The sequence below is a fragment of the Balaenoptera borealis genome (assembly GCF_965194805.1).
Source record: "Balaenoptera borealis genome assembly, chromosome: 9".
Lineage (NCBI taxonomy): Eukaryota > Metazoa > Chordata > Mammalia > Artiodactyla > Balaenopteridae > Balaenoptera > Balaenoptera borealis.
This window is the reverse complement of record NC_138873.1, coordinates 19,717,617-19,729,637: the sequence shown is the minus strand read 5'-3', so window position 1 is coordinate 19,729,637 and position 12,021 is coordinate 19,717,617. Positions and strand designations below refer to the sequence as shown.

At 35.8% G+C, this 12,021-nt stretch overlaps 1 protein-coding gene across 3 annotated transcripts in view; it reads right to left on the bottom strand.

Annotated features, from left to right (window-relative positions):
* The window catches only part of EPM2A (EPM2A glucan phosphatase, laforin), a 116,292-nt gene that overhangs the window by 50,901 nt on the left and 53,370 nt on the right, over positions 1-12,021 (bottom strand). For all 3 annotated transcript variants that reach the window (XM_082405552.1, XM_082405551.1, XM_082405553.1), the window contains one exon: positions 6,807-6,981. In XM_082405552.1, the coding sequence (XP_082261678.1) occupies positions 6,807-6,981 (175 nt within the window). The remainder of the gene's footprint in view (positions 1-6,806; positions 6,982-12,021) is intronic.

Genomic DNA, 12,021 nt, shown 5'->3' with positions numbered 1-12,021 from the left:
CTGTCTTCTGTACTCATTTAAAATGAGAGAATAACTTCTTTGTTTGTCATAGTCACTGTAATATTGGAATTGGGAGAGTCTTGCAAAAATAAAAATTCATGAGTCAGTACATTCACATTCCATTAGTTACCCAGTCTATATATCTCATTCAAACCTAAAATTCTTCTCTCTTCTCACTCTCATCTGATGACCTTGCTTCCTATTTCATGGAGAAAAGAGAAGAAATCAAAAGACGCAGATGTAGAGAATGGACTTGAGGACACGGGGAGGGGGAAGGGTAAGCTGGGACGAAGTGAGAGAGTAGCACTGATATATATACACTACCAAATGTAAAATCGATAGCTAGTGGGAAGCAGCTGCATGGCACAGGGAGATTAGCTTGGTGCTTTGAGACCACCTAGAGGGGTGGGATAAGGAGGGCGGGAGGGAGACACAAGAGGGAGGGGATATGGGGATATACGTATGCATATAGCTGATTCACTTTGTTGTACAACAGAAACTAGTACAACACTGTAAAGCAATTATACTCCAATAAAGATGTTAAAAAAAGAAAAAGAGAAGAAATCAGAAACTGAACTTCCACATGCCCTCACTACTTCACTGACATACCTGCACCCATGCCCATTCTCTGCTTCCTCAAGGACAATGAACTCTTTGTTCTCCTGCATTCAGATCACTCTTGTTTACAAAAAGATTTTGCCCCTATGACTCTCCCCTTTCTCCTCTTAATCATTAATTTTTCTCCACTCTGTGAGATCATTGTCATTAACATCCAAACATTCTTTAACAGCACCCACCTTATAAATTACCTTCCCCTATCCTATATTTCCTTGCTTCTCTGCTCTCTTTTGTAGTAAAAATTCATATTTTTATAGTAAAATTGCCATGTTTTCCCCACATAATGACTTAGGAATCCAAATTGCTTAACTTATATGATAGAATATTCCCTTTTTCGTACTACCATTCCTATAGACACAATCTGAGATCTGACAACCAAGTTCTCTCCTTTAATCAAGCTTCTCTCTCACTGGCCTGACCGAGACATTTCAATCATAATTTAAATAACAATGCTGTTGATAATATAAAGGCAGCAAAGAATCCAGCTGCTTCCTTTATAATTGTACTGAACCCACAACAGCACTATCAGCAAAAACTGACTTCTCCATAAACTTTAGCAAGTACGTTTTAAATAACTTCTAAGAAACAAGAATTAAGGGGTATGTTTACAATTAGTTCATATTACCATTAGGATGCTAATATCTATCACTAATTTTTTGACATGATACTGAAAATAAATCATCTCAATGTAGCTATACATAATATAAAATATATGATCTATTTTAATATATTTAAATGTTTTATATAAAAATATGTATTTTAATCATAAGAAAAAGGGGACATCCATTGATTAAGTTGACCTCATAAAATATGAACAGCATTATTTATTTAGGAAAAAGGAGCTCTTCAAGGAAGTCTCACACACTCAGTTAATACTCAATACAAATCATTGCCCAATCAGAAGAACTCAATAAGAAGGAAGATTATGCTGTTTTCCTTTCCTAGTAGGATGAACAATTATAATCTTGGTTGTACTGTTTAGAAAAATCTCAAATCATTCAATCAGATGCAAATAACAACTGAAATTAGATTCTTCCTTTGGCCAGTAATTTCTTGATTGTGAACTACAGAAGCAGGACAATGTAGTTAGGTCCTGCTGCACACAGAATTTTGTGACTATTCTCTATTTAGTCCAAAAGAGATCTCTTGTCAAAATTTGATTATGAATATGAGCAATGTAAAATATCATTTTATAATAAGTATTTACATACTTATTAGGGATTAATTGTAAAATGAATATAACATATGTATAGTTCCAAATATTTCTGTAGTGTTGGACTGAATGTATGTCCTGGGCTACAAAAATGAAGGAAAGTGCCACCTAGAGGCAGCACTGGATTGCAGGCATTTGATGGCTGAATCTGAAACCAAAGAAGCTGATACGGAGTATAGTCACTGTTAAGTCAGTATAATATATTGGCAAAATGTTGAATAAGGCTTAGCTTTTTAAATTAACTTTAATCCTTGATTATTTCCAGAACTGACTTCAGTATTCATCTAGTTTAACCAACTCACTTTGCAAACCAGGAAACTGAAATTCAGAACTGTTACAGGATTGTCCCAAGGTTGCCCTGCAGTAAATGAGAGAGCTGGGCTGGCACCAAGTTCCTCACTCTTTCTCGAAAGTAATTAATTCCATTCATTTGGAAAATGTGCTAGACAAAACAGTATCAAAAATGTGTGAAAGTATTGTTCTATAGTGTATAAAATAATTTTGAGATTTGAAAATTACTGTATATCTTTTCCTTATAAGCCAAAGAGGCTGCAAACAATAAATGAGCTTTTATAATACATTTTCTAAACTGTAATATTTTTATAAGAATATAAGTGTGACTTTCATAAAGTCTAATTTATGGCTCTTGAAATGTGTTTAATTGGCAGTAAGCTTTTTCAAGATACAGAAGATACAGTCCCTTTTCACTAAAGTCTCATTAAATTAGTTATCTGTGTCTTTAACGCAAACATTCACTCTTTTGCATAAAAAAATCTATTGAAGAGGAAGATGTAGTTTGATACCAAGTATAGGCTGAATATGGAAGTACACATTGATTTTTAAAATCTCATTCTAACATGGTAGCATCTTATCTGGGTCAGAGTAACAGAATACAAACTAAATGTTAGAAATAAAGAATGTACTAACTATTTATTGAGCTACTCTTTACGAAGTTTTATGTTAGACACTTTGAATACTTTATTTCACTTTAATTCTATTGCAGAAAATTTGATTTCACACATCTAACTTTCACCAAACCCCTTTAAAACAAGCATAAAGAGATTTTGTGGAAAATTAAACACATGAAACCCCAAGAAAGAGAGAACAGGAGGAAAGATAACAAAAAAAATTGTGGAAACTGTAAAGCAATTGGTTGATTACTGAATAATTTAGCAGACTGAGAAAAACTAAGTCCTAAGGCCAACACTGGAGAAAGCTGAAAACTGTCTGGAATTATACTACAGCATCCCCAACAGGCTCAGAAACTGGGATTTCCAGGTACTTCTGGATGTGGGTGAAAAGAATAAGGAAAACTGGCAAGTCTGTTTACGACGTAGCCAGACCCCTAGACTCATCTGCCCACTCTCCTCAGCTGGGACACTTTCCCTCCCCAGTCCTGACAAAAGACTGGAGGTTTATTCTCTGGGGAAGGTTAAACAAGTCTCTGGACTGGAAGACACTCAGATAATTAAATGAAGAGCTCCCAGAAAACAAAATATGATAGCAGCAATTAAAAACTAAATAGTAGTGATGGATGATTAAGTAAGTTGAGAAAATCTGTTAGAAAGAAGAGAAAAAAAACCCCCAAAGATATGCAAAATATAAAAGACTCAGACCAAGATTCCACTATCTGAATAACAGGAGGTCCAGAAAGGGAAATAAATCATCAAAGAAATAATTTGAGTAATTTACCTTTAAACATTTGAAATTGCAGAATTTGCAGAATTTACAGAATTAAAAAATCTACTCACTGAGAGGTTAGCAAAATGCATAAAAAGTAACCACATCAAGACATTCCATTATGAAATTTCATAATATTGAAAATGAAGACTCTGACAGCTTCTCCAGAGTGGGGGGAGGGAAACTCAGCTCAAACATAAAGGGTTAGGAGCCATAAAGCCCTCAACTACTCAGCAGCAAACCAGAAAGCTATACATTCTTCAAAGAAGACTTAGACATGTGTGAACAGTTAGGGGGTGTTAAATGGAATTTACACAGGCATACAAATAAACATGTGGCATACCGATCTCATCAGAATGATGGCATAACTATGTTGGGAGGATTGAGCAATAGAAGGATGTCACTGAGGTTGGTGGGGGAAGGGGAAGAAAAAAGAGCTAAATTTTCATTTTTCAGGTGTGAAATCAATAAATAACACCAAAAACTAAAATCAAGAAGCAGTAATATAATCATATTATTTATCATTTACCTGAAAGTAATTAGCCGATAATCAGCTTAAAGATGTGAAAGTGGTTGCCTGTGGACAGACCAAATGAGAGGAGGTGTGGAGGCAGGGGGAGCGGCAGACTTCTCTTCCTAATAAAGCTTGTAGACCTACTAGAGTCATCAAACATGCGCACGTACACCTTGAGTATGAAAGACTCATTTATATTCGCTAAATTAAATCTAAGTTCTATAACCCTTGGAAATGTAAAAGTAATGAAAAACAGGAGTTAATGGGTGGAAGTAGGTGTGGAGGAAAATATAGGGGCAGTAAATCTCTTATCTTACACAGTAGGAAATCAAGGGGCTGTCAAAAATGTACGAGTCAAGAAATAGAATTTTTATGAAGCTAAATAACAAAAGAATTTTTTTCATGAGCTTGGTAGGGATTGGAAGTGGGGAGAGAAGATAAGTGAGCTAAATTTCTCTCATGTCATAGAGGGGAATCAAAAGCTATTTTTAAATTGACATATTAACAAATAAAGTATATGCATATTATTTAAGACTTGGATTTAAGCTCCGGAAAAACTAACCATAAAATGGTTAAAAATAAACACTTTTGGTGAGTAGGAATGAAGGAAAGTATATTGAACCTTACTTTACATTTAGCATCCTCTTTGGTGTTTGAATTTGTATTATGGCACATGTTGTTGGTATAATAATTAAATAGACATGTAAAAATAAATCTATTAATAAACACTGGGTGGGTCAAAAGGTTCCTTCGGTTTTTTCCGTGAGATGGCCCTAGTAGTGCTTAGTTGTCTTTAACTTCATTCGAAACAATTTTGTTAGATTGTATGTAACAGCTGTCACATCAGCATGAATTTTAAAAAAAGACATCAAAAGTGGTGAATTTTTGTGTAGCCATTTTAATATTGAAGATGGAAGAAAAAAGCAATATTTTCGGCATATTATGCTTTATTATTTCAAGAAAGGGAAAAATGCAACTGAAATGCACAAAAAGATTTGTGCAGTGTATGGAGAAAGTGCTGTGACTGATTGAATGTGTCAAAAGTGGTTTGCGAAGTTTCCTGCTGGAGATTTCTCACTGGACAATGTTCCACGCTCGGGTAGACCAGCTGAAGTCGATAGCGATCAAATTGAAACAATAATTGAGAACAATCAATGCTATACCACGCGGCAGATAGCCAACATACTCAAAATATCCAAATCAAGCGTTGAACATCATTTGCACCAGCTTGGTTATGTGAATCACGTTGATGTTTGGGTTCCACATATTAAAGTTAAGCGAAAAAAACCTTCTGACCATATTCCCTCATGCAATTCTCTACTGAAACATAATGAAAATGTTCCATTTTTAAAACAAATTGTGACGGGCAATGAAAAGTGGATACTGTACAATAATGTGGAATGGAAGAGATCATGGGGCAAGCCAAATGAACCACCACCAACTGCACCAAAGGCCAGTCTTCATCCAAAGTAGGTGATGTTGTGTATATGGTGGGATTGGAAGGGAGTCCTCTATTATGAGCTCCTTCCAGAAAACCAAACGATTAATTACAACAAGTACTGCTCCCAATTAGACCAACTGACAGCGGCACTTGACGAAAAGTGTCCAGAATTAGTCAACAGAAAATGCGTAATCTTCCATCAGGATGACACAAGACTGCGTGTTTCTTTGATGACCAGGCAAAAACTGTTACAGCTTTGGCTGGGAAATTCTGATTCATCCGCCGTATTCACCAGACATTGCACCTTTGGACTTCCATCTAGTTTGGTCTTTACAAAATTCTCTTAATGGAAAAAATTTCAATTCCCTGGAAGACTGTAAAAGGCACCTGGAACAGTTCTTTGCTCAAAAAGATAAAAAGTTTTGGGAAGATGGAATTATGAAGTTGCCTGAAAAATGGCAGAAGGTAGTGGAACAAAAGGGTGAATACGTTGTTCAATAAAGTTCTTGGTGAAAATGAAAAATGTTTCTTTTATTTTTACTTAAAAAACCGAAGGCACTTTTTGGCCCTCCCAATAATAGAGCAGATGATCACATCCTATCTAGTTTTATGTCTAGATTTTCACACATGTTTATTTGAATAATATTTTATAAAGAGACAGCAATTTTTGTTTCACAGCTGGTCTGTAGCATAAAAGATACAAATGCTGGGCTTCCCTGGTGGCGCAGTGGTTGAGAATCTGCCTGCCAATGCAGGGGACATGGGTTCGAGCACTGGTCTGGGAAGATCCCACTTGCCGCGGAGCAACTGGGCCCGTGAGCCACAATTACTGAGCCTGCGCGTCTGGAGCCTGTGCTCCACAACAAGAGAGGCTGCAACAGTGAGAGGCCCGCGCACCGCGATGAAGAGTGGCCCCCACTTGCCACAACTAGAGAAAGCCCTCGCACAGAAACGAAGACCCAACACAGCCATAAACAATAAATTAATTAATTTAAAAAAATTGTCTAAAAAAAGATACAAATGCTGATTTATGATATTTTAGTCTGGTTTCTATTTTTAATCCACTATGTAAGTACAAAGATTGGTAAACTACTGTCTGGTCAAAATATGTTGATGCCAGGGTATATACTTAATAAAATAATTCTATAAAAAGGATCCTTCACATCTAGAACCAGAAAATCTCACACAGTAATTCACTGTAATTTACCTCCTCAAAGCACTGCAGGCCTATATAACCCTCCAAAGGGAGATGCTGCAGTTTTACACACAGTGAATACTTCCATTGTCCTAATGCTACCCTTGTCCTACTTCTATGCTTATAAACATGGCACTATTTTTACCTTGAATAATGCATGGCTTGGTGGCCTGCAATATTAAAATAGAAGTCTGTTGTGTGCTTCATCTCATTGGTGTGCCCAGTGGCCTCGATCCAGTGTCCTACTGGGAGACAATAAACACCATCCACCAAGTTGTTTTCATTATAAATACAGCAACGGTCGTGGTGAGGCCCATTGCCTAGAACAAGAAGAAATGACAAACAAAGCTGTTACATCAATGTTTTGCTTAAACAGCCACAGAGCTGCTGATACAAAATTAATAGTAAGATGAAAATAAATACAAAGCTGCATAATCTACACATTTCAGTATAAACAAAAATAGACTAGAGTAAGAGGGAACACAGTAAAAATTTGTAGAGTTACTTATGAATTTCATAGAGTCCTATGCTCCCTTTGAATACATGGATATTTCCAAAAGCATATTAACTCAGAATTTCTTGGGACCTTTCAGTGCCTTAAGAGCCTGTTGTGAGTCATTTTGTAGCCTGATAAGCTGCTGAAAAGGGTTTTTAAAGCCATTAATGTCCCTGCGCTGCATACTTTTATCTTCCTGGTATGCAAATTTATGACTAAGATCAGTAATAAAGTGTTTCAGTATCAGCTCAAGCAATAAATTTTAAAAAACAAATACATTAAGAAATAATAAAACAAATATCACATCCAATCCAGTTTGCATGTAAATCAGTGGTTAGTATTAGCTTCAAATGGGAAAACTAAGTATCACAGAGATTAACTAGCTTGTCCAGGGTCACAGAACTAATAAGTGCACAGCTATCAGTAAACTGATACCCCTAGACCCCAACTTTCAGGCACCTGACACCTTCATGCTGTTTTCTGCCTACTTCACAAGCACCAAGACACACATCCTCTTTCCAGTGAGTGGAGCAAAAGAGGCAGAGACAGAAGAACATGTCTCTGAAAACACTACTTGCCTACATCACAATTCTGCCCAGTATCAACTACACTAGTAAACAGACCTTTTATTTCTATGAAAATTGTAATTCGTACATTATTTTTATTAGCCCTTCTTATGTGACCACCCCATTTCAAATAATTCTTTTCCTTAAACTACCTAATTTCCATATATTGTCATTTATAAGAAAAACATGTAAACAAAATAAAACAGGAAAAGCCATATTTATTATGAATATGAAAATTCGACTCATTTGTTCCTTGCTCTATCTTACAAAACATTTTACCTAAGGTTATTTGGCATAAAATCTATTTAAAAAAATCCTTAAGTCATTGGGCATTTCTTTAGAATGTAACTCCCTTCCATCAGATAGAAGGTACAGGATGGCTCCTTTAATAAATCATCATTGATCTTCCTAGCTCAGACTCCTCTTTTTCTCTTGATGGCTACAAGGCACTACACCAACTGCCCTACTAACCTTGATGTTTAATAGATGAAAATCAAACTATACTAGCAATTTCACTTCTAGAAGTATATCCAACAGAAATATAAGATTAAAGAAAGATACATAGATGCATACATGTGTGTGGCAATACTATTTTAATAGCAATACGGTAAACTACATAAGTTCATCTATACATTTTTCCACAAATATTTATTGAATGTTGACTACATGACAGGTATTATACTAAGTCATGTTAAAGATTTAGGTATTTCCCATAAGAGCAATGAAAAATTAAAATATTTTAAGCAGACAGGTGACATGACCACATTTTTATTTTGAAAATATCTCTCTGGTTATAGAGTAAAATATTAATTCAAGCACAATGAGATTAGAAATAGACAGTCCATTTAGGAAAATACTGCATTAACCCAGGAAAGAGATGGTAAAAGCTTGGATGTAGAAATGGAAAGGAGTGGGAAGATTCAGTAGGGAAAAGCCACAGGACTTGGTGATTAATTTGATACGGGAGGTGAAGAAAAACGGGAACCAATAATGACTCCTAGGCTTCTGGCAAATACAACTCAATACATAGTGGTACCAGTCACTGAGATGTGAAATCTGGAAGAGTTGGAAGGAAAGATCATCAGTCTGGTTTTGGCATTTGGGGTTTGAAGTGCTATTTAGATACAAAAGGAGATGTCAAGTAGAGAGTTAGAGTTATTGATTTGACACTCAGACCAGAGATCTAAACTAGAAAAATAAGTTTATGAGTCATCTAAGTATAAATGGTAATTGAGACAAGGATATAGGTGAGTCACAGAAAAACCCAATACTTTATACATTCTTTTTTAAAATTTTTATTTATTTATTTATTTTTGGCTGTGTTGGGTCTTCATTGCTGCGCAAGGGCTTTTCTCTAGTTGCGGCGAGCGGGGGCTACTCTTCGTTGCGGTGCATGGGCTTCTCATTGCGGTGGCTTCTCTTGTTGCGGAGCACGGGCTCTAGATGCGCGGGCTTCAGTAGTTTTGGCTTGCGGGCTCTACAGAGCAGGCTCAGTAGTTGTGGCGCACGGGCTTAGTTGCTCCGTGGCATGTGGGATCTTCCCAGACCAGGGCTCGAACCCATGTCCCCTGCATTGGCAGGTGGATTCTTAACCTCTGCGCCACCAGGGAAGCCCAGAAAAACAATATGGATTGAGAAGAAAAGGTTTCTAGAACCAAGTTTAAAAGCATCTCAACATCGAAAAGCTGGACAGAGAGGGATGAGCTTACAAAGGAGGCACAGAAAGAGAAGCTGGAGAGGAAAACTAGAAGTAAGTGAGGTGGGGGAACATGACTGAAACTGTAAACATAGACTAAAAACTTGATGGATGAATGTCTGACTGTTAACAGTAGTTACATCTGAAGAATGTAATTGGGATGGAAGGACTACTTTAAACTATTTTGAATCCATTGGATTTGCTACAAAGAGAAGGTATTACTTTTTAGTAATAAAAGAATAATATCTATGGCTCCTACTGTTCAGTATAAGAGACTTACAACAATTTAAATGTTGTAACTTAAATAAATTTAATTATTGAGGAGCTCAAATATACATAAACTACACTGTTGAAGAAAAATTATGTATGTAACATTGACTTCCTAAGAATTCTTCATTCCTAGAATTAGTTTTCTGAATTATTCATTTTTACACATACATGTTTTAGGAGAAGTAACAAGACACATCTATCTCTCTCAGCCAGGGAGGTATCAGTGCAGGTGTAGGGGAGAGCAGGAACTCCCACCCCATTCAGTAGTAATAAGGAGTCCAGTCCCTTCAGCTCTCAATGCAGATTGGGTGAGGAACCTGGGTAATGAGGTGGTACCTCCACTCTCCTGCTGGAGCAGCATCAGAGGAATCCAGTTAAACCAAAAGGGATTTGATAAGATGCACAGTCTCATTATATAATACTCAGAATGTCGAGGTTTCAATAAAAAGTCACTCATTATATCAAGAATCACAATGATCTCAAACTGAATGAAAAAAGAAAAGCTCAAAAGATGCTAACATCAAGATGACAGAGATGTTAGAACTATCTGACAAAGATTTTAAGCCTCAACAATCCATTGAACACATTTGAAACAAATGAAAAATCACAAAGTCTCAGCAAAGAAATAAAGATGGAAATAAGAACTAAGTGGAATTTTAGAACTGAAAAATATCAGTATTAACAATTGAAATAATAACTTCAGGGGATAGGCTCAAGAGCAGAATGGAGGGGACAAAGGAAAGAATTAGCAAACTGCAAGATAGAACAACAGAAATTACCCAATCTAAGCAACAGAGAGAAAACAGATTAAAAAAAAAAAAAAAAAAAAAAAGGACAGAGACTTAGGGACCTGTGAGACTATAACAAAAGATGTAACATTCCTGTAATTGGAGTCCTAAAAAGAGATGAGAGAGAGGGTATGGTGGAAAAATATTTGAGAAAAATAATGTCTCAAAACTTTCCAAATTTGCCAATAAGCATAAATCTACAGGTTCAAGAAGTTGCACAAACTCCAAACGGGGTAAACAAAAAGAAATCCGTGCCGCAACACATCATCATTAAATTTCTGAAAACTAAACGCAAAGAAAAAATCTTGAAAGTAGCCAGAGAAAAATAACAATTTAGGAAAACAGCCATTCTAATGTCAGTAGGCTTCTCAAAAACAATGGCTAAACAGAAGATCTCTATAAACAGAAAGGAAATTGTTGAACATCAGGAAAGAAGAACACGGTAAGAAAATATATGGGTAAATACAATAGACTTTCTTTCTCCTCTTGAGTTTCTGATAAAAATTACAATGCTCTCTGATGTGGCCCTACATGGATGTAGTGGAAATATCTAAGGCAGTTATATGGAGAAGGGCAAAGAAATAAAGAGGGAAATAAGATTCCTCTAATTCATTTAAACTGGCAAAATGATGAAACCAGTTAACTATGACAAGTTATGTTTGTATAATGTAGGTAAATCAAAACGGAATTCTAAAAAATGTTTAACTATGAACCATATTGCCATAAGAAGGCAGAGAAAGGAAACAGAGAGAGAGAAAGAAAAACCTCAGAAACAAAGAATAAAATAGCAAACTTAAGTCCTAACATACCAATAATGTCATTAAATGTAAACTGTCTAAATACACATTAAAATACAGAGATTATCAGAGTAGATTTTTTTTTTAGTGAACAAGCTATTTGCTGCCAGAAGAAACTCACTTCAAATTATATAGGTTAAGTGGAAGGTAAAAGTATAGAAAAAAATGTACCATGCAAACATTAATTAAAAGAAAGCAGAGATGGTTATATTATTATCATGTAAAGTAGAACCTCAGAGCAAAGAAAATCAGAGATAGGGAGGGGAACTATACGGTGGCAAAAGTATCAGTCCAACATGGATGGACCTGGAAGGCATTATGCTAAATGAAATAAATAAGACAGAGAAAGACAAGTACTTTATGATTTCACTTAAATGTGGAATCTACAAAACAAAAAACAAAACACAGAAAAAGTGATAAGATGTCTTTCAATGATTGAATGCTTTAACAAATTGTGGTACATCGATACCATAATTTAGCCAAAAAAAGGAATGGCCTATTGATAATGCAATAACCTAGGTGAATCTCCAAAAACTTATGCTGACTGAAAAAAATGCCAATTCCACATACTGTATAATGCCATTTATATAACATTCTTGAAATCAAAAAAAAAAAAAAATTATAGAGATGGAGAACAGTTTAGTGGTTGCCCGGGGTTAGAGGTTGGGGAAGGAAGAAAGCAGGTGAGGCTAGAAAACAGGAACATGGGAGATCCCTGTGGTGATGAAAATGTTACCATTGAGGGAA